The sequence below is a fragment of the Cetorhinus maximus genome, chromosome 3 (genome assembly GCF_964194155.1).
Source record: "Cetorhinus maximus chromosome 3, sCetMax3.hap1.1, whole genome shotgun sequence".
Classification (NCBI taxonomy): domain Eukaryota; kingdom Metazoa; phylum Chordata; class Chondrichthyes; order Lamniformes; family Cetorhinidae; genus Cetorhinus; species Cetorhinus maximus.
Window position 1 is genome coordinate 115,302,577 of NC_135881.1, and position 27,883 is coordinate 115,330,459.

At 42.8% G+C, this 27,883-nt stretch overlaps 1 protein-coding gene across 1 annotated transcript in view; it reads left to right on the plus strand.

The window, feature by feature from the left end:
- Window positions 1-27,883, plus strand: part of tspan13a (tetraspanin 13a) — a 73,751-nt gene that overhangs the window by 22,547 nt on the left and 23,321 nt on the right. Inside the window, exons 2-3 of the mRNA XM_078538838.1 lie at window positions 10,104-10,271; window positions 21,643-21,723. Coding sequence (XP_078394964.1) covers window positions 10,104-10,271; window positions 21,643-21,723 — 249 coding nt within the window. The remainder of the gene's footprint in view (window positions 1-10,103; window positions 10,272-21,642; window positions 21,724-27,883) is intronic.

A 27,883-nucleotide genomic window follows, 5' to 3' on the forward strand; every position in this document is an offset into this window, starting at 1 on the left:
TACGCTTTTGGCACCAATCTGACCCACGATGGCCATCCAGCCAACTGGCCGTCCATGGAGTCTGAATTGGTAACGTACAGTTTTACATGTTGTAGCCAAGAGCTATGGATAGTGATGGGTAGAGGCTCCAATTTTTTTCCATCACATGGTTGACCAGGAATCTCTCCCACACTTACCATCTGCCATTGTCGTATGTTGAAAGGATGCACAAATTGATTCTTAACCTGTTTGGCCATGTTATGAATGCACCTTCCTTGGCCATCAAGTCACAGAATCACACAATGCAGAAGAGGCCCTTCGGCCCATTGAGTCTGCACCGACACGTGAGAAACACCTGACCTACCTACCTAATCCCATTTACCAGCACTTGGCCCACAGCCTTGAATGTTATGATGTGCCAAATGCTCATACAGGTACTTTTTAAAGGATGTGAGGCAACCCGCCTCCACCACCCTCCCAGGCAGTGCATTCCAGGCCGTCACCACCCCCTGGGTAAAAAAGTTTTTCCTCACATTCGCCCTTAAACCTCCTGCCCCTCACCTTGAACTTATGTCCCCTCGTGACTGACCCTTCAGCTAAGGGGAACAGCTGCTCCCTATCCACCCTGTCCATGCCCCTCATAATCTTGTATACCTCGATCAGGTCGCCCCTCAGTCTTCTCTGCTCCAATGAAAACAACCCAAGTCTATCCAATCTCTCTTCATAACTTGAATGTTTCATCCCAGGCAACATCCTGGTGAATCTCCTCTGCACGCCCTCCAGTGCAATCACATCGTTCCTATAATGTGGTGACATATAAGTGGAACTTGAACCCAGAACTTCTGGCTCAGAGGCAGGGATGTTACTCACTGCACCAGAATACCTCCACCCTAGTTCTAGTCTGTCCCAAAAGGGAAAGCATCCTTTAAGCATGGACCCTGTCAAGTCCTCTCAAGATCTTATATAATTATTCTATGCATAAGCTCTACTTTGCAACACTCCCTATCCCTAAGATGCTTCTCATTCTTCTAAACTCCAGTAAATACAGGCCTAACCTGTCCAATCTTTCCTCATACAACAACTCCTTCATCCCAGGAATCAGTTGAGTGAACCTTCTACTAAATGCTTCTAATGTAATTATATCCTTTCTTAAATAAGGAGCCCAAAACTGTGTAACTACTCCACATGAAGTCTCACCAACACCCTGTACACCTATAGCAACACATCCCTACTTTTGTATTCTATTCTTCTTGCAATTAATGACAACATTACCTTAGCCTACCTAATCACTTGCATACTAACTTTTTGTGATTCATGTACCAGAACACCCAGATCCCCCTCTACCAAGAGTTCTGCAGTCTCTCTCCATTTAAATAATATGCTGCTTTTCTATTCTGCCTGCCAAAGTGCAGAAGTTCACATTTTCCCACATTACACTCCACCTGTTACATTTTTTGTGCACTCATTTAACCTATCTGTATCTCTTTGCAGACTCCTTATGTCCTCTTCTCAACTTACTCTCCTACCTATCTTTGTGTTGTCAGCAAATTTTGCAACCATACATCTGGTCCCTTCATCCAAGTCATTGACATAGATTATAAATAGTTGAGGCGCCAGCTGTGATCCCTGTGGTACTCCACTGGTTACATCCTACCAACCTGAAAAAGACCCAATTTTCATTATTCTGTTTCCTGTAAGCTAACCAATCCTCTATCCATGCTAATATGTTACTCCTGATACTGTGAGCTCTTATTTTGTGTAGTAATCTTTGATGTGTCACCTTGTCAAATGCCTTTTGGAAATCCAAGTGGACCACATCTACAGGTTCCTCTTTATTCACCTTGCTTGTTACTTCCTCAAAAAACTCTAATAAGTTAGTCAAACATGATTTCCCTATCACAAAAATGTTGATTCTGCCTGATTACATTAAGATTTTCTAAGTGCCCTGATATAACCCCTTTAATAATAGATTTTAGCATTTTAGACAGATGTTAGACTAACTTGTCTGTAGTTTCCTGTTTTTCCCCTTTCTTAAATAGAGTAGTTATATTCACTATTTCCCAATCTGATGGGACTTTTACAAAACCTTGGAACTTTGGAAAAGTAAAATCAATGAATCTGCTATCTCAGCAGCCACTTCTTTTAAAACCCTAGGATGAAGTCCATCAGGACCTGAGGACTTGTCAGCCTTTAGTTCAATAATTTTCTCAATACCCTTTCCTTAGTGATTGTAATTGTTTTATAATCTGTCCACCTGTTGATTTACAATTATTTCTGATATGTTATTTGTGCCTACTGCAGTGAAGCCAGACATAAAACATGTTCATTGTATTTGCCATTTCCTTATTTCCCATTATTAGTTCCACGTTCTCTAGAGGACCAACGCACACTTTAGTTACTCTTTTTCTTTCAAAATACATGTACAACATCTTACCATCTGTTTTTATATTTCTGGCTAGCTTTCTCTCATACTCAATTTATCCCTCCTTTTTTTTAGTCATTCTTTGCTGGTTTTTATATTCTGTCCAACCTTCTGACCTGCCACCTATCTTCACAGAATTTTCACTTTTTGTTTTCAATTTGATACTACCTTTAACTTCCCTAGTTAGCCACGAATGAAGCATCCTTCTCTTAGTCTTTCTTTCTCACTGGGACGTATCTTTGCTGAGTATTTTGAAATATCTCCTTAAACATCTGCTGCACCTCTACTGATCTACTTGTTGACCTAATTTCCCAATTCACTTTAGCCAACTGTCTCTTCATGCCCTTATAATTGTGTTTATTTAAGTTTAAAACACCAGTCTTAGATCCACTCTTCTCTCCCTCAAACTGAAGGTGAAATTCAATCATTTTATGATCATTGCCACCTAATTCTGTCTCATTGCACATTGCCAGGCCTAGAATAACCTGCTCTCTTGTTGGCTCCAGATTGTGCTACTCTAAGAAACTGCCCCAAAAGCACACTATGAAGTCATCATTCAGGCTATCTTTGCTAATCTTATTTGTTCAATTTATATGTAGATTCAAATCTAAAGATTATCACCATACCTTTCTCACAAGCCCCCATTATTTGTCCCTGTATACCCCAGTATAGTTGTTATTAGGGGGCCTATAAACTATTCCCGCAAGTGACTTACCTTTGCTATTCCTCACCTCTACCCAAGCTGATTCTACATATTGATTTTTAGAACTAAGTCCATCTCTTGTTTTGTATTAATGTCATCCTTCATTAACAGAGCTACCCTGTCATCTTTTCCTAGCTTCCTTTCCTTCCGCAATGACATGTACCCTTGAATATTCAGGTCCCAGCCATTGTCATCTTGTAGCTATATCTCTGTAATGGTTATCAGATATACACATTTATTTCTATTTAAGCTGACAATTCATCTATTTTGTTACAAATACTATGTGCATTCCATTATAGAGTGTTTAGTTCTGTCTTTTTACTATTTTTACAACCTCTGGCCTTATCTACTGGCTCACTCTCTTAAGTTTGTATGCTCTTTCCCTTCCTGCCGCTTTGTCTTTTCCCTGTAATTTACCACATCTTTCCTCACTTGATCTCTTAACTCCACTATTTAGTTAAAAACCCCCTCTCCTGTCTTAGTTATATGAATCACCAAATCAGTGGTCCCAGTATGGTTCAGCTGAAGACTGTCCCGACAGTACAGATCCCACTTTCCCCAGTACTGGTGCCGCTGCCCCATGAATTGAAACCCATTTCTCCCGTACTATTTTTTTGAGCCACACATTCCACTCTCTGATCTTATTTACCCTATTCCAATTTGCTCGTTTCCAGGGATTATTACCTTTAAAATAAAAACAGAAAATGCTGGAAAAACTCAGTAGGTCTGGCGGCATCTGTGGAGAGAGAAACAGAGTTTACAATTTGAGTCCAATATCACTTCTTCGGAACTGAAGAGAGGTAGAAATGTGATGGGTTTTTGTGCTGTTGAAAAGCTGGGTGAGGGTCGGGTCAGATGGAGTAAAAGGGAAGGTCAGGGATAGGTTAGAGGGCAGGAAGATTAAATACCAAAGATGTCATAGAACAAAAGACAGAGAGTGGTAATAGTAGTGGTAAAGAAAAAAGCATTGGTCTCAAGTAGGTGTTAATAACAGAGGTTCTGCTTTTTAATTCAGCCTCTAGCTGCTCATACTCCCTAAGCAGAACCTTTTTCCTAATCGTGTTTGTCATTGGTACCTACGTGGACCAGGGCAATTAGATCCTCCCCTTCCCACTGCAAGTTCCTCATCAGCCCAGAATAGATGTCCCAAGCCCTACCACTCGGCAGCTAATGCAACCTTCTGGAGTCTTGCTCTCTCCTGCAGAGAATTGTCTATCTCCCTGACTATACTGTCCCCTACTACCACTGCATTCCTGTTTACTCCAGCTGCTTGAATTGCATCGTGTATCATGGTGTCCTGGTCAGTTTGCTCATCCATCCTGCAGCCCCTGCTCTCGTCCATACAAGCTACAAGAACCTCAAACCTGTTGAACAATTGCAAGGGCTGAGGCTCCTCCACTTCTCTCCTACCTTCTCGATCCCCATACCTGCCTCACTTGCAGTCTCAACCTCCTGTGCCAGACCCCAGCCCAAATCAGAAGACCCTAGCCTAAGGGGTGTGACTGCCTTCTGTAACAACGTGTCCAAGTAACTGTTCATCCAAAGCTCAGACTCCAGCTCATTAACTCTGAGCTGAAGTTTCTTGAGCCACAGACACTTACTGCAGGTGTGTTTGACACTGGCATCCAGCAGCTCCCACATATTGCAACACATCACCTGTCCTACCATTTTTACTTGTTTTAGTTAAACAATTAATTAATTTCTTAATTATGTTTTAAAGCCTCTAGCCTTGCTTGTTCTTGTTATTTCAATTAATGTTCTACTTATCCCAATTTTAAATTCCCTAGTTTAGAAAGATAGATGATTGGTTGGTGCATTTTATCTATTTATCTGCTTCCCTGTGATGTCACTCCTCGATTTTTCATTCTGACCAGTTCCTGGCAATGGTTAGTCCCCTCTCTGTCCCAAGGTCCTGTGGTTTTAGCTGCTCTCTCACACAGTCTTGCGCATTTTGCCGTGCTCTGTCCCGCAGTCTCGCGCGTTTTTTCATCATCATTGTGCACTGTTGAATTCTCCTTAATTCCCTCCGCTGTTGCATCTTGCACAGTCATCAAGCGTCCTCGAAGCATACCTCTTCAACCATACTTGCACCTCCTCCCTTTGATCCCCCCCTCAACCATCAATCTTTGCTTGGTGTCTCTGCAGCGCTCTGTGTTGAAGTACCTTCAAATGTTGCCCTATGTTATGACTGCAGCCGGTGTTAATTGCTGCACAAGCCAAATTTCAGAGGGAAACTTGGCTTATGGACCATACTTTTTTTTTGTATTCTGAAAACGAGAAGACAATATACCAACCTCAGCAGTAAAGAGATCCAGTAACACTTTTAGGATTTTAAAAATTAAAAGTAAAAGTTTTATTAACAAAAATAAAAGAAAACGTAAGCACACAAGATTACAGTTACACAATTAAGGTTAGTCTTACAAAACATTCCCCCAACAGCTCTACTCAGTCAAACCCACTCCAGGCAACACTCCCTTATAGATGTCTACAATTTTATCCAGTAATATTGCCACAAGGCAAACTGCTGTAGCTTCAATAAAGGTGTACCACATGACATTTATGGTCTTCCACTCTGCGGTGGAATTTACTTCAGTATAAAATTGCTTGCTGTGGCCCAAGACTTTTTCTAGCTTGACGAGATGGGTGATCCATAGAACCATAGAAAAGTTACAGCACAGAAGGAGGCCATTTGGCCCATCTTGTCCATGCCAGCCCGAGGACACCCAGGTGGCCTTTCTAATCCCACCTTCCTGCACCCGGCCCATAGCCCTGCAGCTTATAGCACTTTAGGTGCAGATCCAGGTACTTTTTAAAAGAGTTTAAAGTTTCCGCCTCTACCACCAACTTGGGCAGCGAATTCCAGACACCCACTACCCTCTGCGTAACAAATGTTCCTCCTCATGTCCCCCCTAAACCTTCTGCCACTTATCTTGAATTTATGTTCCCTGGTTCTAGAATTCTTCACCAAGGGAAACAATTTTATCCTGTCCACTCTACCTATTCCCCTCATAATTTTGTACACCTCAATCAAGTCACCTCTCAGCCTTCTTTGTTCTAAGGAAAATAACCCCAACCTATCCAATCTCTTCTCGTAGCTACACTTTTCTAACCCTGGCAACATTCTTGTAAACCTCCTCTGCACTCTCCAGAGCTATTACGTCCTTTCTATAATGTGTTGACCAGAACTGCACACAATACTCCAGTTGTGGCCTCACCAGTGTTTTATACAATTCTAACATTATATCCTTACTTTTATATTCTATACCTCTGCCAATGAAGGAGAGCATTCCATATGCCTTCTTTACAACCTTGTCTACTTGAACTGCTGCCTTCAGGGACCTGTGTACTTGTATGCCAAGATCTCTCACTTCATCTACCCCTCTTAGTATATTACCATTTATTTTGTAATCCCTGTAACTGTTTGACCTCCCTAAATGTATGACCTCACACTTCTCTATGTTAAAATCCATCTGTCACTTTACTGCCCACTCCACCAACCCATCTATATCATTTTGGAGATTATGGCGATCCACTACACTATCCACTACTCAGCCAATCTTGGTTTCATCTGCAAATTTCCCAACCGTGCCCCCCACGTTCACGTCCAATTCGTTAATATATAACACAAACAGCAAGGGTCCCAACACCGAGCCCTGTGGAACACCACATGAGACAACTTACCATTCGCAAGGGCATCCATCGACCATTACCCTTTGTTTCCTGTTACAAAGCCAACCTTTTATCCAGTTTGCCATGTTACTCTGAATCCCATGGTCTTTTACTTTCCTGACCAATCTGCCATGTGGGACCTTGTCAAATGCCTTGCTAAAATCCATGTACACAACATCCACTGCACTACCTTCATCAACCCTTCTTGTCACTTCCTCAAAGAATTCAATCAAATTTGTGAGGCAAGATCTTCCTTTAACAAATCCATGCTGACCATCCCTGAGTAGTCCATGCCTTTCCACATGACAGTTAATCCTATCTCTCAGGTTGTCTGAGGGGTTTGAAACGTAAAAAGGGATAGAAGTGTTAAGTTTGAAGCATTCAAACTGTATCCTCGCCCAGCCCAGAGCTTCAGCTATAGCTCAACTGCTCAAACAGCTCCAGCTGTCTCCATCTATCTCCATTGCTCCAGCTCAATAGCTACTCTAAATTACTGTTTTTCCTTTCATCTCAGTTCCATTGTTCTCGCACCACTTTGAAACTCCAACCTTTCTACATATAAGATCTTTCATGTTTCCATCGTGTCTTTGCCTTTGGGTCAATAAAGTATAATATCCCCACTACTGTTTGCATTTGGAACTCCTGCAAGATGCAAACATGTTTCCTTTTACCCCTGACTCCCCTTTGATATTCAAACAAACTCTCAACTTATCTAAAAATGCAAATGTTAGATCTAACTTATTTACTTGTACCTCAAACTTAACACTTCTATCCCTTTTTACGTTTCAAACCCCTCAGACAACCTGACTCCTATCAAACTCTGCCCAGCTGAATTAAATCTCTCACACATGCACACAGCCACCCAGCCTTCTTTACAGAATAACATAATATTCCCCGAAGTATAAAAAAAATTATCCTCACCCTACATAAACATTAAATGTTGCTGTTGGTTATAAGTTCCTACCAATATACTGAACAAAACCATTGCACTAAATGTAAAGTTCTCCTTCTCAGTTGACAGATTAACAGATTCTTGTTGAAAGCTCATTTGATATTTAAAATGATTTTCCATTCCAAACTTATTTTCCTCCATCCATTTGCAGTTACATGTTGAAGTGAGAGGCTGGGCAAGGCAGCCTGTTTCCAGAGCTTTGCCAGTGCTGTTTTTAGTTGGCCACTAATAATGAGCAAAAGGAGCCTAAATGTTTCACCTATGATTTCTCACCCCTCCCTTCATCTGTTTGTGGAGAACCGTTGACCTATCCTTTAATCCATAATTTTTTTGAGATAATTGCTTAGTGCAATATTTTTCTTGCATTGAATATTGACTCATTGTTCATTTCAGAAGGCAACATTTAACATTTTGGCCATGATGAAATTCTAGAAATATACTATTGCATTTAATTTGTTGACTGTTTTCCCTAAATAAACAAAGAATAATGAATTTTGCCAAAACCACACAAAATAGTAATTATGCATTATAATTCTTGGCAAGTTGCTATATCGTACTAGGCAGTACATTGTTATTTGAGCCCTCCAGTTTGCAGATAAATTATAACATGGTGTTGCTTGGTACCTTTTGTACTCCATCTCCCATGGCAAACATGATAACAATGACCTCTTTATAATGTCAAAGCAGGACTGCTGTAAATAGTGTTAGTAATGCTTTGAGTAATGCATTTCTGCATCAATGGGAATGGAAATTTTTCTGTAAAAGCTTCCACTGAGAGATTCTGTTCTGATTTTAAGCTTTATTCTCTGTTATTTATAAATAAAATGTTTCGTCAATAATTTATCCTTGGAGACTTTTGAGACATTTCTCTGCAGCTCATTATTCCATTAGCAGCAGCGATACTGACCTGAGGCCAGTTGTTATCCGTTATTCAAATTTCTAGATCAGTTGGTAGCAAGCAAGTCTATATATCAGTTAAAATATATTATTTAAGGCATAACTGTGCACGCATATTTAAAATTAGTTGCATGTGAAGTGTGTGCTAAACGAAAAAGAATTAGTTGTACCATGGGTTTGAACATTGGCCTTGAAATTGAGTTCACCCTGAATTCTGTACAGCTTTAAAAGAACTGTTTTTTTTCCCTCAAATCCATAATTTTGAGGACAACTGTAAGCATTTAGAAATAGTTGAATTAATCAAGGACAATCAGCACAAATTTGTTAAAGGCAAGTTGTATTTGACAAATTTTGAAGAAATAATAAATGGATACATAAAGAGAATGCAGTACAAACATATGTATGTAATCATCTGAAACTGTTCAATAAGATGTCTTGAAGCTTGTTAGAAAAATCAAGAGTGTGGTGTAAGAGAAAATGTAGTCTGATGGAAAGTTTGAAAGATAGTCAGATAGAAAGTTGGTTGCCAGGAAGGAAACAGAGTTAGGATAAGTTATGTTGTTTGGATGAGCTGTTAGCTGGGCCCAGTTTTGCTGCTGATGTATATAGATAATGGGACACAATCTTAAATTGTGGATGCCACAAAAGTAGAAAGTTTGATACACATAGGTTAGTGGAATATCTTGAAAAGTAGTAGGTAATGTGTTATGGAGGGGGCGGGGGGTGGAAATGCTGCAAGGAGCAGTATACATTTAAATGGAAAAAGTACCGAAGGGTTTGGATGAACAGACTGAAGGGCTCAAATACATAATTCCCTGAAAGTGAAAGTGTAAAGCCACTGAAAAGGCTAGTAGCATTTTGTTTATGCATGTAAAGAGTAAGAGTAAAGGAAGTAATAGTGATTATGTACAAAACATTGGTTAGGTTACAGAGCACGGTGCATGGCACTGCATTGTGCAAAAAATAATAAAATCATAGAGGTGGTACAGCATAGATGTTCTAAGAGGATGTAGAGGTAGGGAAACTAGTCGGGAAGTGAGACTTGAGATACCGGAACTGTTTCCATTGGGGCAGATTAAGCTCCGATTTAATGCAGAGTTTTAGAAATTCTGAGGAGTTTTGATGGTGAATAGGGAAAGAATGTTTTCTCTCTAGTGGGACAAGGGATCATCAAACTAAAATTATTGCTGAGAGGAAGGAGAAAGAATAGAACAAATTTATTTGGAGGGTTCTTAGAGCGCAGAATGCTTTGCCACAGGAAGTGGTTGAGGCAGAGACTGTTGCAACCTTTAAGGGGAAAATTGGAGAAACATTTGGACCTAAAGTACATGCAGGAAAATGAAATTCATTTTGGATTATTCTAGCAAAGATCCAACATGGGCTGAAAGAGCTCCTCTTTACTCTAAGTTTATGATTATGCAAATAACTTCATCAGCTTAAGGTAGGTTCCTAATTCTAAATTTATGCTTTTCTTTTCACAGCTGGTGAGCCTGTTGCTGATTGGAATTGCAGCATGGGGCAAAACCTTTGGACTCGTTACCAGCTTCTCTGTTGTCGCAGGAGTAATTGGAGTGGGAATCTTTCTTTTCTTCATTGCTTTGATTGGATTATTGGGAGCCATTAAGCATCACCAAGTGTTACTATTTTTCGTATCCTTTGACAGAAAATAATTATTTAATATTTACTCTGATCATTGAGACTTAGTTCAAAAATTGGATTTTAGTGATGCATGAAAGAGAAACATAGTAAGTACAAAGTAAATAGAAACATACACCTTATAATACATCATTCAATTTTTTATTTTGTTATGATTGAGTGCAAACAATGACAGTGAAACCATGAGCCAGCATTGATTTTTGGATAATTGGGTGGTGTAGTGGATTAGGTGCTGGTCTTTCACCTTTGGGACCTGTATTCAAGTCTCTAACTGAGCTTAATAGGATAGACGTCTGCAGGGTGTAAGATTGTTTCACATATTGAGTTTGCATAGTCTCAATCGTGTTCCTAGTGGGAATGAGTCCACAGCTCAAAAATTCCCCTAATTGGCCATCTTATTCATAAACCACAGAATGATTGGTGTGAAAATAAAACAATATCAGAAGCACAACCGTGAATTGAACCAGTGTGATGAGGCCAAGATATATTTGAATTGGAATAAACATTGATATGAAAAAAGCCATTATGTTCTGATGTTACCCATGAGCAATGGCATCAGTGGTCTTCTCGTAGATATTAAAACAGACACCCTGGGTGCATTGAAAATGCTGGATAATCCATAGTGGCCAGTTTCCCCATGAGTATGCTTGAAGGACTTGTTTCTTGCCCAGCATAGAGACTGATTACTTTTCAGTATGAGCTTTACATGCATAAATGTTTTTTTTTCTAGATTTGGTTTGGTAGCTTTTTCTTTAAATCTGGTTACAACGCTTAGTTAGTTTGAAAGAAATAAGTAGTTCCAGCTTTGACAGATACAAAGTTGGAAGGATAGTTTAAAGTGGGGGCTTGAGGAGGGGAGCCAATGTATATTCAATCAAACTCATACTGTACAAATATTTCAGGCTTCTCCATTTGCAGTATTTTGCTTCGGTCCATGTATACAAATAGATTTGTTCAATGTGTGTAGGACAGCCAATTAATTTTGAATCCATTATTCAAATCAAACACTGCTTGAGAATATGGACAGCATGTGCCAGAGCAATTTTGAGTTTTGAATTCGGAAGACTACAGCACTTTTCCACAGTCCACATCAGATATTTCAAATGACTCCAAAATACTTTCTGGCTATGACTTGAGAAGTACTCTCATTAGCCTTGAAATCCAGGCAAACCTTTGTAATGTGCTCAGGATAACAAATAAAATATCTTTGATTATTTTTATTACTGGAATTATTTGTGCATTCACATGATTGTTTTCCTGTCTTCTGTGAGTAACATCAGACCTTGTGTATCAAACAAATTTATTGAAAAACTATGAACAAGCAAGTAATATAACATTTACAGTTGATGTTACATTGGCTCATTAGAAGAAAAGCAAAATATAGCAACTTCAATTAAATTACTATTCTTTTGAATTAACGCATACACCAATTTTTTTTCTTGCATCTCTCTCTACTGCAGAAGTTGAGCTAGCCTGACTTAACTCTTGAAAGTTCTAAGCAGATTCTCTCAAAATACTTATTTCTTTCAAACTAATTGAGCATTGTAACCTGATTTAAAGAAAAAGCTACAAAACCAAATCTAGAAAAAAAACATTTATGCAGCAACCCCTCACAACAGAGATTACATGGTAAGATATTGTGAGTCAAGCTGCTGTATTGCAGTGTATGCTTTGTGTCATTATATCAGAGAGAATAAAATGCAGAGATGGTAGTAGTCCTGATGGTGACAGTCTTTTGATCATACCTCCCACATTCCCTGTGGACCCAGAATTTGGAAGTTGACCTTGGGCTGGTAGTTTTGAATGCTCCCTCTGCCCACATCCATTTGTGTGCATCCTTTTGCAGTAATCAAGTATAAAATATCCATATGTTGGAATTAAATTTTGGAGAGCATAGTCCAGTACAGACCGGTTGATGTGCCACCTTGTGTGATCTCTTGAGTGATCTCTTGAATATGCAATGTGGAAGTAGGCTTTGCTCACAATGATCCCAGTGGTTCTGACTCCAAAGATTTTTGTGTGGCATTAAAACCATATTTAAGTTCTAGCTACTTGTATAGCCAAACTGCTGAAAGGCAAACTATGCAAGAGAGCTGAAAGGTTGCCAGAGTGCTTTACACTCTGCCTTAGTGAAGTTGCCGAAAGTTGAAGTATACTTCTGAAGTTACATAATGAGGTAGATAAATTGGACCACTCTTGTCAGGGCAATCTCCTGAGTTATGTAAACTTTTTGAATTTGCTCACATGATCTATGAACATGATTGATTTCATTAGTTCAGTCTGTCCCCTATCCAAGCATTTCATACATTGCCCATGATGCTCCACTTCTGCCACACTGCTCCAAAGAAAACAACTCTTTGTTGCGACTCACTGACCAACATCTTGAGACTACCGCCCTCAAAGGGAACAGTTCTGTTTTTCAATCTTGTTTCAAGTCAGCCAGAATACCAAAACCTGCTAGGCCTTCCGATGCTTTCTGTTAAACAGAATAGCCCTTTAAGAGGTGCTGACTCATTAGATATCTTGCCCACACGTGCAGTGCACTTTCAATACTTGGCTGAGTGAGTGTAGGGTGTATTTATGCATTGATGGAGCTAGATCCAATTAACAATCAAACATCAGTGAATTAGAAGCTTGCTATCAGCTGAGCTTTCTACAGTAAACACACATTTCTCCATGAACCAGATCTTTTATGGTTATTTTCTACAGTCATAAGATTCAGCATTGTAATACTTAATTCTTGTCACTAGTTGTAGATACTGCTAGATACTCTGTGCAACAATATACCATAATAAACAACTAAGTAATACTGTGCTCATGCATAGGCTTCTAGTATCGTCCTGTGACTACAATCTACCTACCCACTGAACAAGATCAGAACAAGCTCCTATCAAAAGATATGTCGTTAGGATGAGATAAAGAAAGGTGGGAAGAAGCTCCTGTGGAGCATAAACATCAACACAGAAGTATTCGCTGAAGTTCTGTTCCTATGCTGTATCATTCAAAGTAATTGGAAAGCAGAAAATCAAAGTGGGGAAAAAAATGGCAGGACAGTGATGTGGAAAATTAGAACAATTGTGTGCGTATGAAGTAGCCGAAAAACGGCTTGTGCCTGTGCTCCTCAGTGAGTTCATGGATCCTTAGAAAAATCTGAATTGTCCCTTTTTTGAATTTACAGAAAGCGTGGTTAGTCTAGTCGTGCAGGATGAAGTTCTAATATAACTTGGCTGTCTAGTCTTGGTATACTTTTTATTGCATATTGATGCTCATAGACAAAATTATCACCAAAGTTTAAGGCTATTTACTATATCCTCCGTTTTAAAAAAAAAACACAAATTATTACAATTCTTCACTTATCTAAATTGAAGCATTTACTTAACCTCCTTCAAAATTTCCCAGTTTTTGACTTATTGGTACAGTAGAAGCCACTTAAGCAGGACATTAACTCCATTGGAATAACCGAATCTGAACTAATTTTCTGAATTTAGGAAGGTGAACCTGTTGATTTAGCAGAATGACCAAACTTTATCTAGTTGGTTAAGTAGGATTACTACTGTGACTGAAGTTCTGATAGGCTGGTAAGATGAGCAGAATCCTCAGAATCTCATTTGCTTTTGTGTACTGATAGAACAACGGAGTCTCTCGGCTGACTGAATTACAGATCGTTTGGGAAGATGGCTAAGTCAAGGAGGCACGCAAACAATAGATGGGATAATTGGGATAGATCAATTTCTACCAATGTGTGCAAATCAAATGATTTCTACTCTGTTCTTGGACTGTTAAGATATTGAGGCCAATAATATGCCGCAGGACTATTTGTGAAATTAGCATAGATGAGCAGTGAGGATTGTAAATAATTAATCATTGATACTCAAGATTAAACAGGCACTTGTTAGAACATCATAACGTATTGCTTGCATAATTTAACACTGCATTAATTAGCTGCAGTTGACAGCTGTAGTTTGGATAAAATTCAAGAATTGATTAACTTTTTTCCCCCTCTCCTGTCTGCTGTGCTCTTGTTAACGATTGAAGTGATAGCAATTGAAATAAACTAAGTTCAAACTATAGGTTGAATTTTCCATGCCCGCTGGCAGCAGGCATGATAGGTGGTGTGAACGGACAATATGGCACTATTGGTTTCATGACAGCAGGAAGGCAGGTCGTGATTGTCCACTCAGCCCTCCGATGGTGGGCCAGTTTCCTGCCATCGGTCGTCGGGAACTTCATTGTAATACATCATTGTATCATCATCATCAGGCCTTCCCGCCAGGCTCTTGCACCCCTGCTGGATTGTCCGTCCACATCGGCGGAAAAGCACACCGACGTGTTTCACAACAGCACATAGGGGACGTGCACTTGGTGGCCTGCACTTTGGGTCAATTGGAGGTGAGTGCACAGCAACGTTCTGCAGTGCTCCACAGGGTCACCTGTTGCTTTGCAGGCTTCATGGCGCCGGGTGGGTCAGGGTTAATGCCGCCTTGCCTGGTTGGTGACTTTTGAGGGTGAGGGGGGCAAGTGCAGCCCTGCCATGAGGCGGCTGGTGGTGGGCGGGGTGGGCTGGGCAAGGGCAGCCCTGCCATTGAATATAGTGCACAAGCATTCAGGGTGGGGGGGGGGGGGTGGTAGGGTGGGCAAGGGAAGCGGCCACACATTTGGGAAAGCTGTATAAAGTGACCGTTCATCAGCAACTGAGACAGTTCAGGTGCAGCCACATTGATATGATTGGGGTCGGGCCCCTAGCTTCTCTGTCCACTCAAGCAACGCAGAGGCATCAAAGTGCCATCAAGTTCCCCAGATCTCCCACCCACCCACCCACCCACCCGGCACAGACTGCAAATTCACGACCACTTTAGTGGACTTTAGTAGAGCAGTTGCACATATACAATCTCCTCACTAAAGTTGGCCATGTAGCAGTCAATGCTGGAGGTGCTCACAGCCTCTTGCAATGTCAGCATCCTGGTTTGTCCCATGGTTCAATCTAACAGGGCAGCCATGCAATGCACTAATCTCTGGCCATCCAAGTGGTAGCCAGCACTCTCTTGGAAGCGTTCATGGGCCGTCACACTTAACCAGGACAGGTTCTTAGTATACCCATGCTAACCATGTGGCTCTCCCTTTCATCCTGCAGGAGGAGTATATCAGGATCATGGAGCCTGGTGAACTAGCTATATGCCTGATGGCCTACAGACCGCAAAGAAGATGGAGGAGAGAGCGACTGAGGCTCCTGGCTGCGCAGAGGCAGGAACAGCAACCTCCGGAAGAAGGGGCAGCTGGGTCTCCCACACACGCCGACCAAGACCCACAGTAAGCCATCGCTGGTCGGCGCCTAGTGACACCCAGGGTCTGTAGACGTGCAGTTCCTGGTCGTTCCTGCAGATGACCGAGAACCAGTGTCGCTGAAGTCTGCATATGCCTAGGGAACTGGTTGCTCACATCTGCCAGTTACTCCAGGATTTGGTGCCACGAGGAGGGCATCCTCTGCCAGTGGCCGTGAATGTGACCAAAGTGCTAGATTTCTACGCCAGTGGCTCCTTTCAGGGCTCCACAGGTGACCTCTGGGATCTCTCAAGCCTCCACCCACAAATGTATCCATGAGGTCATGGGTGCCATTTTTGCGAGGGCACACAACTTTGTGCATTTTGCCTGGGACCAGGACAGCCAGGATGCAAGTGTGATTGGATTCACCCAGATCTTGGGTTTCCCACAGGCGAAGGGTGTGATCAACTGCACTCATGTGGTGCTCAGATCTCCGTTGCAACACATGGTGGACTACAGCAACCACAAGGCTTCCATTTGCTGAATGTACAGTTGGTACGCGACTACCAGCATCCTGCAGATGTGCGCATGGTTTCCAGGGACCAAGCACAATGCCTACATCCTCGGTCAGTCACAGATCATTGGAATCTTACAAGGTCCACAGAAGCAGCAGGGGTGGCTCCTTGGGGACAAGGGTTACCCACAGAGGCCATAGCTGATGACACCTGTGTGGCGGCCTCAGACTGCAGCAGAACGACGGTATAATGAGGCTCATGCTACAGCTTGCAACTTGGTGGAGCAGACCATTGGGACGATGAAGATGAGGTTCTGGTGCCTGGACCGGTCTGGTGGAGCCCTGCAATACAGTCCACAGAGGGTGTCATGCATCGTTGTCGTCTGCTGCACCCTTTACAACCTGGCACTCCAATGGGGAGAGGAGCTGGCTGAGGAGGAGATGGAGGAACTGCATGTCTCCTCTGATGAGGTGCCAACAGGGCTGAAGCTGAGGTCCTCGGAGGCGACGATGACTGGGATGAGGTCCATACATTGGCTAGATGAGCCTGGCACACTTGGGAGGCTGTCATAGCTGCTAGATTTATGGAGGATGATGAAAGGCAGTGAGGTGACTTCATAGTTCCTCATGTCGCATTTGTGAACGTTTGACTCCAGTCTGGCTTATGGCAGCGTGAATACCCTTGGAGAATGCTCCTGTCATGGAGACGCAGTGGAGGCCCAAATAGTCGCTCGATTGCAGGAGGATGATGATAACATACATTGAAGGCACTCCATAAATCTTCATATAGCCTCTGAGAATGCCTGACTCCAGTATGGCCGAGGGCAGCTCGCTTGTGCTCCGTGATCAGGGTCATATCATAGAGAGGCAGCCATGAAACTTTAGAAGCATTTGTCCACCTTCAGCACCTGAACCCTCCAGGTGCTGGAGCACAGCATCAGTGGTCACAGATGCTGAAGAGCTGGGGGCCAGCCCCTTCTTAAAGGTGCTGAGAGCACACAGAATGAATGACGGAACCCTGTGACGCCTGCCCATGACACTCTGGCAACAATGACAAGCACCATCGAGGTGCAGGCATCAGTAATTTGTCCAGGGAGTGTGAGGCCGGACCATCACTTTGGTCTGAAGGCTGGACAGAGCACAAGGAAGAGGCCCAGGACTGAGACGCCTGCCCTTATTGTGCAGAAAGGTTTCACATCTGAGTGACACAAACACTGCTCATCAGAACAAGGAGCCATAGGCAGGGAGACATTCTTGGGACTTTATTGGCAATAATGAGCAGTATGCACAAGGGATTAACACGCATGCCCAGGCTGTGCAACTAAATCTCTTTAACTGTTCTAACCCTGCTGCTGCTACTTGGTGCTCCCCAGACACCCACAGCAGAGGTGGAGGCAGCCTGCTGACTGTGAAGCCCTGACTGTGATGACTTTGACGGACGTCCTTTGGAGGCTCTGCTGTGTGACAGTGGCACCCTCCTCCTGTGGAGCTAGAGCTGCTGAGGTCACAGGAAGAGGGGATTTGGTTGGGCCAGACACTCTGAGTCACCTGGATGGATGGGCCCGGAGTGCGCACCTGTGGATCCTCCTCTCTATGGGTGCCTGGGGTCTCCAGGCTCTCTCCTTGAGGAGCAGGGGTAGCTGGAGTGAGATCGAGCTGCCTGGCACCCCTCTCGGGTACACACTGTTGGAGGCCAACTATGGCATCAGTGATGGAGTTCAGCCCGCGCAACAGTCCAGGAGTGAAGTCCCGGACCAAGGTCTCCATGGTGGCTGCCATCCTACCATTGATCTCTGTGCATTGACATGCTGGCGCTATCACCTCAGATTGAAGGGGGATGCACTCTTCCATTGTGCCTTGCAATCTGAGGAGTGCAGCAGACATCCCTTCCTGATGTTCCCGAGCTTGCCTTTGCAGCTCCAGCAACTGTCACATGACCAAGTCCAGAGGCTCGTCATCTGACTCGGACTCAGCAACGTTCTGGCCTCCAACAGTCCTCCGAGTGCCGGGGACCTGGGAAGGCCCTGCCTCCGCCTGCTGTGGATCAGACAGTGCGATGTGCTCACCAGATTGTGATCCCAAGGCTACTCTAAAACTAGGTTCCACTGAGGTGCGTCTCTGTGCTGGTGGAGGGTGTGGGCGAGTGCTGTGACGGGACTTCAGGGAGGGTGCCTCCAGATTCCTGTTTAGAGATTTCTTTGGGGCTTGATTGGAGGTCCTGGGTCTTGGACTCTGTTACTGTTTAGCAGATGTGCCTGTGAAAGCAAAGGGAGATAATTAGTGCATGGCAGTGGCCTGTGAAAGAGGACACATCACTCACGGCATGGTTATCTGATGGATGTTGCACTGCTGGGTCCTCACTTGGTAGTGTAGCGCTGACCTCACCGTCAGCACAAGACTGGTCAAGATCGTGGCCGGCCGGCTGGATGGCTCTGTTTTCAAAGTCTATGAGGACCTTGATTTCGGGCATTCTATCACCGGTCTGCGACCTCACTCTCTTGTGTGTCAGCTTATCCTGAATGGATAGAGATGGAGAACGTGTTAGCAGGACGCCTGCCAGGCCAGATGATAAATTACCTGGCCTGTGCGGGTGGTAAGCGGTCCCATAGACGGGATAAGGACAATGATGGTGAGTCTGAGAGAGTGAATGGTGATGTCCCTTGAACGGCAGTGAGTGAGGGCCCTGTGGATGCGTGCTGGGTTTGTGAGTGCATGTGTTGAGAGTGAGGACAAGAGTGAGTTACCTTTTGGAACAGAGGAGATCACTCATCCTCTTGCGGCACTGGGTGGCTGTCCTCTTCTGAAGGGTGTTGGTGCTGACCACCGCCTCCCAAGCTGGATTGGTCACATTGCTGCCCATCATGCGGTCAGAACTGGGTACAGGATATCCCGGCGGACCTCCACAGCATCCAGCAGTTGCTTGAGGGGCTCGTCGCTAAACCAGGGGAGTTCAGTCTTCTTGCCTCTGAGGGCCATGTCTCCTGGGCAGCAATGGTGAGCTGGAAGCAATGCTTGCAGCTGACCTTTAAACGCCAGCGTGATGCAACAATGGGGTGGTGGCGGATGGGCGAATGAGGAGCCCACCCGCCATGGAAACGGTGTGTTTCCCGGGACTGCATAAATAATGAGGCGGGCTCAGGACGGTGTGAAAACAGCATGCTGTTTTACCTTAGTGCAAATTTGAGAAAATTCCACCCCATATATTTGCAATAAAGATCAGATTGTTGCTATTTTGAGCCATTTTAAAGACGCCTCCTTTTGTTTGTCTCCAGTTGGCTTTCAAAAAGCAAAAATAGGTATTTAGTTTACTTTTCTGTAATTACATGACTTTTAATAGTTGCATTCAAAAATTTAAGTCCCTTAATCGTTGTGTGTTCTTCAGAAATTTTTACTTTATAAAACTATATTACAGAAAAAGTCTGTTTTTAAATCATTTTGTGTATTTTTTTAACTATTCAGCATCACTAAATCCACCACCTTGTACTACTACCAGCATTTTCACGCAAATCTGAGTTTTGAATTAATAGACCAGTAGGATTTGAGACTGCCAGATTTTTTTTTTGAATAGAAGAAAATAAATGTTTCAGTTTAAAGTAAAACTAAAAAGTTAATTGTGTTTATTTGAAACATTTTGAATGGAGGACGAAGATTTTTAATTATCTACCAAAGGAGACAAGGAGTGAGATTTCTTCCACGGCCGTACACAATTAAGATTTTGCTCTACGTGAAATTAAGCACCGTTACTTAAAATAGACAAGTTGCTGTGAATGTTGATCTTTCCCAAACAGGAACTTATGAATATAACACAACTGAATTCAGATAATTACCTTACCCACCAAACCCAAACCCCCATATTTATTCTAAGTCGCACAGAATTATTTTTTATATATATTTATATTTAAGAAGGAAATGGATTTCTGTACTCTATAGCTGTCAAGGGGTATGGGGAGCGAGCAGGAGTATGGTGTTGATATAGAGGATCAGCCATGATCAGATTGAATGGCAGAGCAGGTTCAGAGGTCTGACTGACCTACTCCTGCTCCTGTTTTCCATGTTTCTATAAATTTTTTGAAGATCTAAAAATAACTCAAGAACCCACAAAGGATTAACTGATTAAGATCACAGTTTTAATTATTTGATCAAAGTATTGGCTAGAGTTTGAATTCAAAATGTGGAAACTTAAAACCTGGATAATACACTTCAAATTGCATAATAGAATAGCGTGGAGATTTGAAGTGTCACGACTGTTTTACAAATACAGATGTGTTGATATCTGTTACTGGATTGGAAAAAGGATGACAAGTGCTACAAACTCAGGTCTGAATAATTGCCACCTTGGGATTGGTGGTTGGCTGCCCCTTAAGTGATCTGAGCACTTTGGTGGATTCTCAATGCCTTGTAACTGCCAGCGTAACCTAATCACCTAGCAATACCCCATTTATGACTTGGACTAAATATTTATATTTTTTGCGCATGCACTACTACATTCTTTCTGAATGTGGACCAAGCAAATGTTTTCTGAGACAATGCTAGATATGAATCTCAAAGCTGAAAGTAAGGTGAAATTACAGAGCAGCCTTAAGGATCAAGCTCCCTCAGTTCAAGCAGTAAAATTTGTCTTTGCATAATTATGCAAAACAAAGAACACATCACATTTCCCCAAACCAGTGGCTTAAATCAGATTCATTAATTTGATTGCTTTGCCGAAGGCAGGTCTTCCGCTTGTTGTCTGCTGATACTTCATCCTTAGCTGTTTTTTTTCTCTGAGGCAGGTCCCAAGTCTATCTCAGCTAGAACAGGAATCAAACTCTCACTGTTGGCATAATTCTGAACCACACACTAGCTATCTAGCTAACTGGCCCCCTGTTAAATAAGATATATCTTCTAACTGTCTTCCAGTATTTCTAACCTCTTTGCTTCAGCAATGGCCTTCACAGCTTTCTCTTCAGAAAACATGATTGCTCTCACAGCCTTCTCCTTTCTTTCTTTCCTTTTTGCCATTGGTCTCTCTATCTCTGATCTGTTCACATGGAGATGGAGGTTGAGGGACTTATAAGGTTATAAGGACTTAATCGAAAATACTTTGCACCTATTACTTAGACAAAAGGCTTACCATTTAGCCTCTGAGGAATGCTGCTTCCGGTAAAGGCATAGGAATGGCCTTTCTCAACTAGAAAATAGACATTGTTTAAAAAACATTAAATTATCATTGAATGATTAAGCGCAGATGGAGGATATTTGCTCCTTTGAGTCTACTTTGGCTCTCTACAAGAGTGATTCAGCTCATCCTACTCCCCTGCCCTTTCCCATAACCCTACAAGTTTTTAAATCTTTAGGTGCTTAGCCAATCTCCTTTTGAAACCCTGAGTTGAAACTAGAAGTGTATTTTAGATCCTTACCACTCTCTGCGTTAAAAGTTCTTTTTACATCTATAGATAAATGGCCAAAAAAACCTTGAAACATGATGACAAGTTGGCTGATTTTTAAGGTCAGGTCTATTCTGATACGGTAGTTGCATATTAGAGTATGTCATAAGATCAGCAAAATATTTCAAGTTGTTAATATGTTTTTCCTTGACTACTCACTATTAGTATATGATCATTTTGTTCTTGGTATTTGTAGTCCAGTTCTCGATCTCCTGTGCAAGTCTCGCACTTAATGAGAATCAACAGGTGAGTAAGTTTAATTCTTCATTATTTTTCAAGTTCATAAATGTTTCTCAATTTCTCTATTGCATTAATTTGAACTAACCATTTTATGTCCTTCTTAGCGGCTGACCTGATTTATGAATTTGCTTTATCGACAAAAATTTTAGCAGCATGAATCTTAATCACAGATTCATTGAGGGATTTACAATTTCAGTACTAGCCAGGACTTGACCCCTAGCAGCTTAACAGCTTTGGCTCTCTTTTATTCGTATCCACTCCTCCAAGGGCCACTCCATGTTGAGGCCAATTAGGAAGCCAATCCTGGGAAGATTGTGCTATCTAGTGCCCTGCTGGAGGGTACATGTTCAGGAGCTCCCTTTGGTCCTTATGTCAGGTTCCCAAAGCCCATTATGTGGAAAATGAAAACCTACAGAACCATCATAGCTTAAGGATCAATTTTTATTAAATCATATTTAATGTGTTATCCAGTGGAACAATATTTGCCTGTTATCAGTTCGGTGAAAAGGGATAAACACAGAGAAGTAAAGCCATTGGTAACTCTAAGAACAGTGTATAAATGGCTTATGTCATTCCATTAATTGTGTGTCATTTCTTAGTCACTAGAGAGGTTCTAGGGAAAGAATTAAGTTCATGACCTGCTCTAATTTTGGCTGATGAAACAAATTGATTCCCTGAAACACTGGGTTAATGTAAGAGACTGATCCAGAAATAGGACTTGCCATTAATGATGCTTAACTTTGTAGTTTCTATCTACAAAGAAGTAGGTAGCACCTTACATTTGCTGTCCTTTCACCATTTTCAATTTGGAATCAAGTCTGACATTGGTGGATACCTGTTTTTTTTCTGCAGTCAGAATCTTAGATGAGTTAGAATAGTCTCTACTCATTTCTGGATAGACAAGGAGCTACAATATAAAACTTTTACTAATGTGAACTAAATTGGTGGCCTCAATCAGAGACTATAAGGATGGCTGGTGTTGGAAATGGCAGTCTGCCCAAATAGGGGGCATTTAACTGGTGGTTATGCTGTACCCCTGGTTAAAAGCATGTTCTAATAACATGTTTTTGTGCAGTTAGTAAATTAGGGAACTTATCCATGTAGTGCTGCCAGCTTTGACCTCCATTTTCACTTTAATGAAATTATGTTTTTTTTAAATTATTTTCTTTCATGCGATGTGGGCACTGCTTGCATGGCCAGCATTTGTTTCCCATTCCTAACTGCCCTTGAACTGAGTGGCTTGCTAGGCCATTTCAGAAGCCAGTTCAGAGTCAATCACTTTACTGTGGATCTGGATTCTCATGTAGGCTAGACCAGGTAAGAACGGCAGATTTCCTTCCCTGAAGGACATTAGCGAACCAGATGGGCTTTTACGACAATCAACAAGTCACCATTACCAAGACTAGCTTTTAATTCCAGATTTTTATTCATTGAGTTTAAATTCCACCAACTGGCATGGTGGGGTTTGAACCCATGCACCCAGAGGATTAGCTTGGGACACTGGCTTACTCAACCAGTGACATTACCACTACGCTACAATCTCTCCCCACTTTTTTTTATTTGTTCATTGGATGTGGGCATCACTGGCTAGGCCAGCATTTATTGCCCATCCCTAATTACCCATGTTCAGAGGGCATTTAAGAGCCAACCACATTGCTCTGGGTCTGGAGTCACATGTAGGCCAGACCAGGTAAGGACAGCAGATTTCCTTCCCTAAAGGACATTAGTGAACCAGATGGGTTTTCATGACAATCGGTAATGGTTTCATGGTCATCATTAGACTTGCAATTCCAGATTTTTACTAAATTCAAATTTTATGGTGGATTCGAATCTGGGTCCCCAGAGCTTTACCCTGGGTCTCTGGAATACCAGTCCAGTGACATTACCACTACGCCACCACCTCCTAGGAAGGGAGGGAAGAGGTTGGGAGAGGGATCGAGTGGGGGCATCAGGAGAAGGATGCAGAGGGAGGGAGCGGGCCCGTTGGGAAAAGGAGCTAGTGAGAGGGAGGGAGGAATGGGGGTGTCAAGAGAGGGAAAGGCCAAGAGGGAGAGGGTTGGGAGAGGGAAAAGGTGAGCAGGAGGGAGTGAGGGCTCGGGAGCGGGAAAAGGCGAGTAGGAGGGAGCGAGGGGGTCAGGAGAGGGAAAATGCGAGTACGAGGGAGCCAGGAGAAGGTAAAGATGAGTAGGAGGGAGCAAGGTAGTTTGGAGAGGGAAAAGCGAATAGGAGGGAGTGAGGGGGTCAGGAGAGGGAAAAGGCAAGCGGGGGGTCGGGACAGAGAAAAGGTGAATAGGTGGGAGTGAGGGGGTTGGAAGAAGGAAAAGGCGAACAGGAGGGAGTGAGGAGGTCGGAAGCGTGAGAGGGAGGGAGTGAAGAGGTTAAGAGAATAATGGCGAGTAGGAAGGAGCGAGGGGGTCAGGAGCGCAAGCATGAGAGGGAAGGAGCGAAGGAATTGGAGAGGGAAGTAGGAGGCAGCGAGGAGGCCAGGAAGGGAAGTGAGTGAGCAGGAGGTAAGTAGTAAGAGTGCTGTAGCATGAGTAGTAAGTTGAAAGAGAATTCGTGGGCCACTCCAATAGGTTTTTAACATAAAAACTACAGGTCAGGAGCGTCACCCACCCTTGTTACATGCATTCTTATTGGAAGTGATTTTCGTTTAGCACACCCTTATTTCGCACACTTTTTTGGAACACATTAGGGGACTAAACAGGAGATAGCTGTATCCAATTTGATAATATTAATGCTAAAATGGGTATTAGAAATAGGAAAGTGTTCCTTTCTCCAATGGTAACACCCTTCATCTTGCTTAACACCAAATTAACTATTTTTCTTTTAATGTGTTTGCTTCTAATGGATTGTAGCAAAAGATGTTAGTCCATTAGATGAGGGCGAAAAGGTTGTTTGCACAGCATCACTTCGCTGAAGGCAGACAGCGGCATGGGCCATTACCTGCATAGTCTGTGTAGCTTTCCTCATTGATGTTGTTTTTGAATGCCTCGTGGGCCTACAGGTATCAACCTTTGCAGGTGAATGTATAGAATCATAGAATGGTAACAGCACAGAAGAAGGCCATTTGGCCTGTCTTGTCTGAGCTGGCTCCCTGAAAGACCAATTCACCTAAAGCTACTCCCCTGCCTTCTTCCTGTAGTTCTGCACATTCTTCCTTTTCAGGTAATAACCCAATTCTCTCTTGAATACCTTGATTGAACCTGCCTCCACCACATCCTCAGGTAATACGTTCTAGATCTTAACCACTCACTTCATGAAAAGGCTTTTCCTCATGTTGCCAATGCCTCTTTTGCCTTAAATCTGTGCACTCTGGTTCTTGATCCTTCCACCAATGAGAACAGTTTCTCCTGTATCTACTGTGTCCAGATCCCTCATGGTTTTGAATATTTCTTTCAAATCTCTCAACCTTCTCATCTCCAAGGAGAACGGTCCCAAATTCTCCAGTCTGTTTATGTAACTGAAGTTCCTCATCCCTAGAACGATTCTCGTGAATCTTTTCTGCATGACATTGGCATCTACCCGGCTATGTGGAAAATTGCCCAGATGTGTCTTGTATACACAAACAGGACAAATCCAACCCAGCCAATTACCGCACCATCAGTCTACTCTTCATCATCAGTAAAGTAATGGAAGGGGTCATCAACAGTGCTATCAAGCAGCACTTGCTTAGCAATAACCTGCTCACTGACGTCCAGTTTGAGTTCCGCCAGGGCCACTCAGCTCCTGACCTCATTACAACCTTGGTTCAGACATGGATAGAAAAGCTGAACTCCCGAGGTGAGGTGAGAGTGACTGCCCTTGATATCAAGGCCACATTTGACAGTGTGTGGCATCAAGGAACCCTAACAAAACTGGAGTCAATGGGAATTGGGGAAAACTCTCCACTGGTTGGAGTCATATCTAGCACAAAGAAAGATTGTTGTGGTTGTTGGAGGTCCATCATCTCAGCTCCAGGACATCACTGCAGGAGTTCCTCAGGGTAGTGTCCTGGGCCCAGCCATCTTCAGCTGCTTCATCAATGACCTTCCTTCCATCATAAGGTCAGAAGTGGGGATCTTCGGTGATGATTGCATGATGTTCAGTACCATTCGTGACTCCTCAGGTACTGAAGCAGTCCATGTCCAAATGCAGCAAGACCTGGACAATATCCAGACTTGGGCTGACAAGTGGCAAGTAACATTCGAGCCACACAAGTGTCAGGCAATGACCATCTCCAACAAGAGAGAATCCAGCCAATCGCCCCTTGATGTTCATTGGCATTACCATCACTGAATCCCCCACTATCAACATCCTGGAGGTTACCATTGACCAGGAACTGAACTGAACTAGCCATATAAATATTGTGGCTGCAAGAGCAGGTCAGAGGCTTAGATTTGTGTGACGAGTTACCCACCGACTAACCCACCTAAGATTCTCCACTGACTACAGGGCACAAGTCAGGAGTGTGATGGAATACTCCCCACATGCCTGGATGAGTGCAGCTCCCACAACATTCAAGAAGCTTGACACCGTCCAGGACAAAGCAGCCCGCTTGATTGGCACCACACCCACAAACATTCACTCACTCCACCACCGACGCACAGTAGCAGCAGTGTTCACCATCTACAAGATGCACTGCAGAAATTCACCAAGGCTCCTTCGACAGCACCTTGCAAACCCACGACCACTAGCATCTAGGACAAGGGCAGCAGATAGATAGGAATACCGCCACCTGGAAATTCCTCTCCAAGTCACTCACCATTTGGCTTGGAAATACATCGCCGTTCCTTTACTGCCGTTGGGTCAGTATCATGGAATTCCCTTACTAACAGCATTATGGGTATACCTACATTATATGGACTGCAGCGGTTCAAGAAGGCAGCTCACCACCACCACCTCGAGGGCAACAAGGGATGGGAAATAAATGCTGGCCCAGCCAGTGAAGCCCACATCCCATGAATGAATAAAAAAAAACCTCTCTCTAACGCCTTTACATCCTTCCTAAAATTCTGTGTCAAGAAGTGGATGCCATACTCCAGTTGAGGCTGAACCAGTGCTTTATACAGGTTTAAAATAACTTCCTTGCTTTTGTACGCAAGCCTCTATTGATGAAGCCCAGGATGCCACATGCTTTATTAGCCACAATCTCAACTTTTCTTACCACCTTCAATAATGTGCATACATATAGACCCAGGTTCCTCTCCTCCTGCACCCCCTTTAGAATTGTACCTCGCATTCTTCCTACCAAAATGAATCACTTCATACTTTCTGCATTAAATTTCACCTGCCACTTGTCCATTCATTCCACCAATCTGTCTATGGCCTTTTGAAGTTCTGCACTATGCTCCTCACAGTTCACAATGTTTCCAAGTTTTGTATCATCTGCAAATTTTGAAATTGTGCCCTGTACCCCAAGGCCTAGGCCATTAATATATCAAGAAGAGCAGGGATCCTTACACTGACCCCTGGGAAACCCCACTATAAACCTTCCTCCAATCCAAATAAAAACTTTAACCACTACTCTCTTTTCTGTCACTCAGCCAATTTTGTATCGATATTGCTGCTGTCCTTTTTATTCCATGAGCTATAAATTTGTTCACGAGTCTGTTGTAAGGCATTTTATCAAATGTCTTTTGGAAGCCCATATATACCACATCAACAGCGTCACCCTCATTGACCCTCTTTGTTACCTCATCAAAAAGTTAGTTAAACATGATTTTCCCTTAACAAATCCTTGCTGACTTTCCTTACTTAACCCGCATTTGTCCATGTGACTAATAATTTTGTCCCAAATTATCGTTTCTAGAAACTTCCCCACTTCCTCAAGTTTAAACTGGACTGTAGTTGCTGGATTTGACTTTACATTCTTTTTTTGAACAAGGCTTTGAACAACATTTGCTATTCTGTAGTCCACTGGCCACCACCTCTGTGTCTAAGAAAGATTGGAAAACTATGGCCAGTGCCTCCACAGTTTCCGCTTTCACTTCCCTCGGTACCCCTGGATGCATTTCATCCGGTCCTTCTGTCTGATCAGCTCTAAGTACAGACAGCCTATTCAAAACTTCCCCTTTATCAATTTTAAACACTTTTAAGTGTCTAAATCACCTCATCTTTCTCTATGATACGCAAAGCATCTTCTTCCTTAAAGACAGATACAAATTTAATACCTCAGCCATGCCCC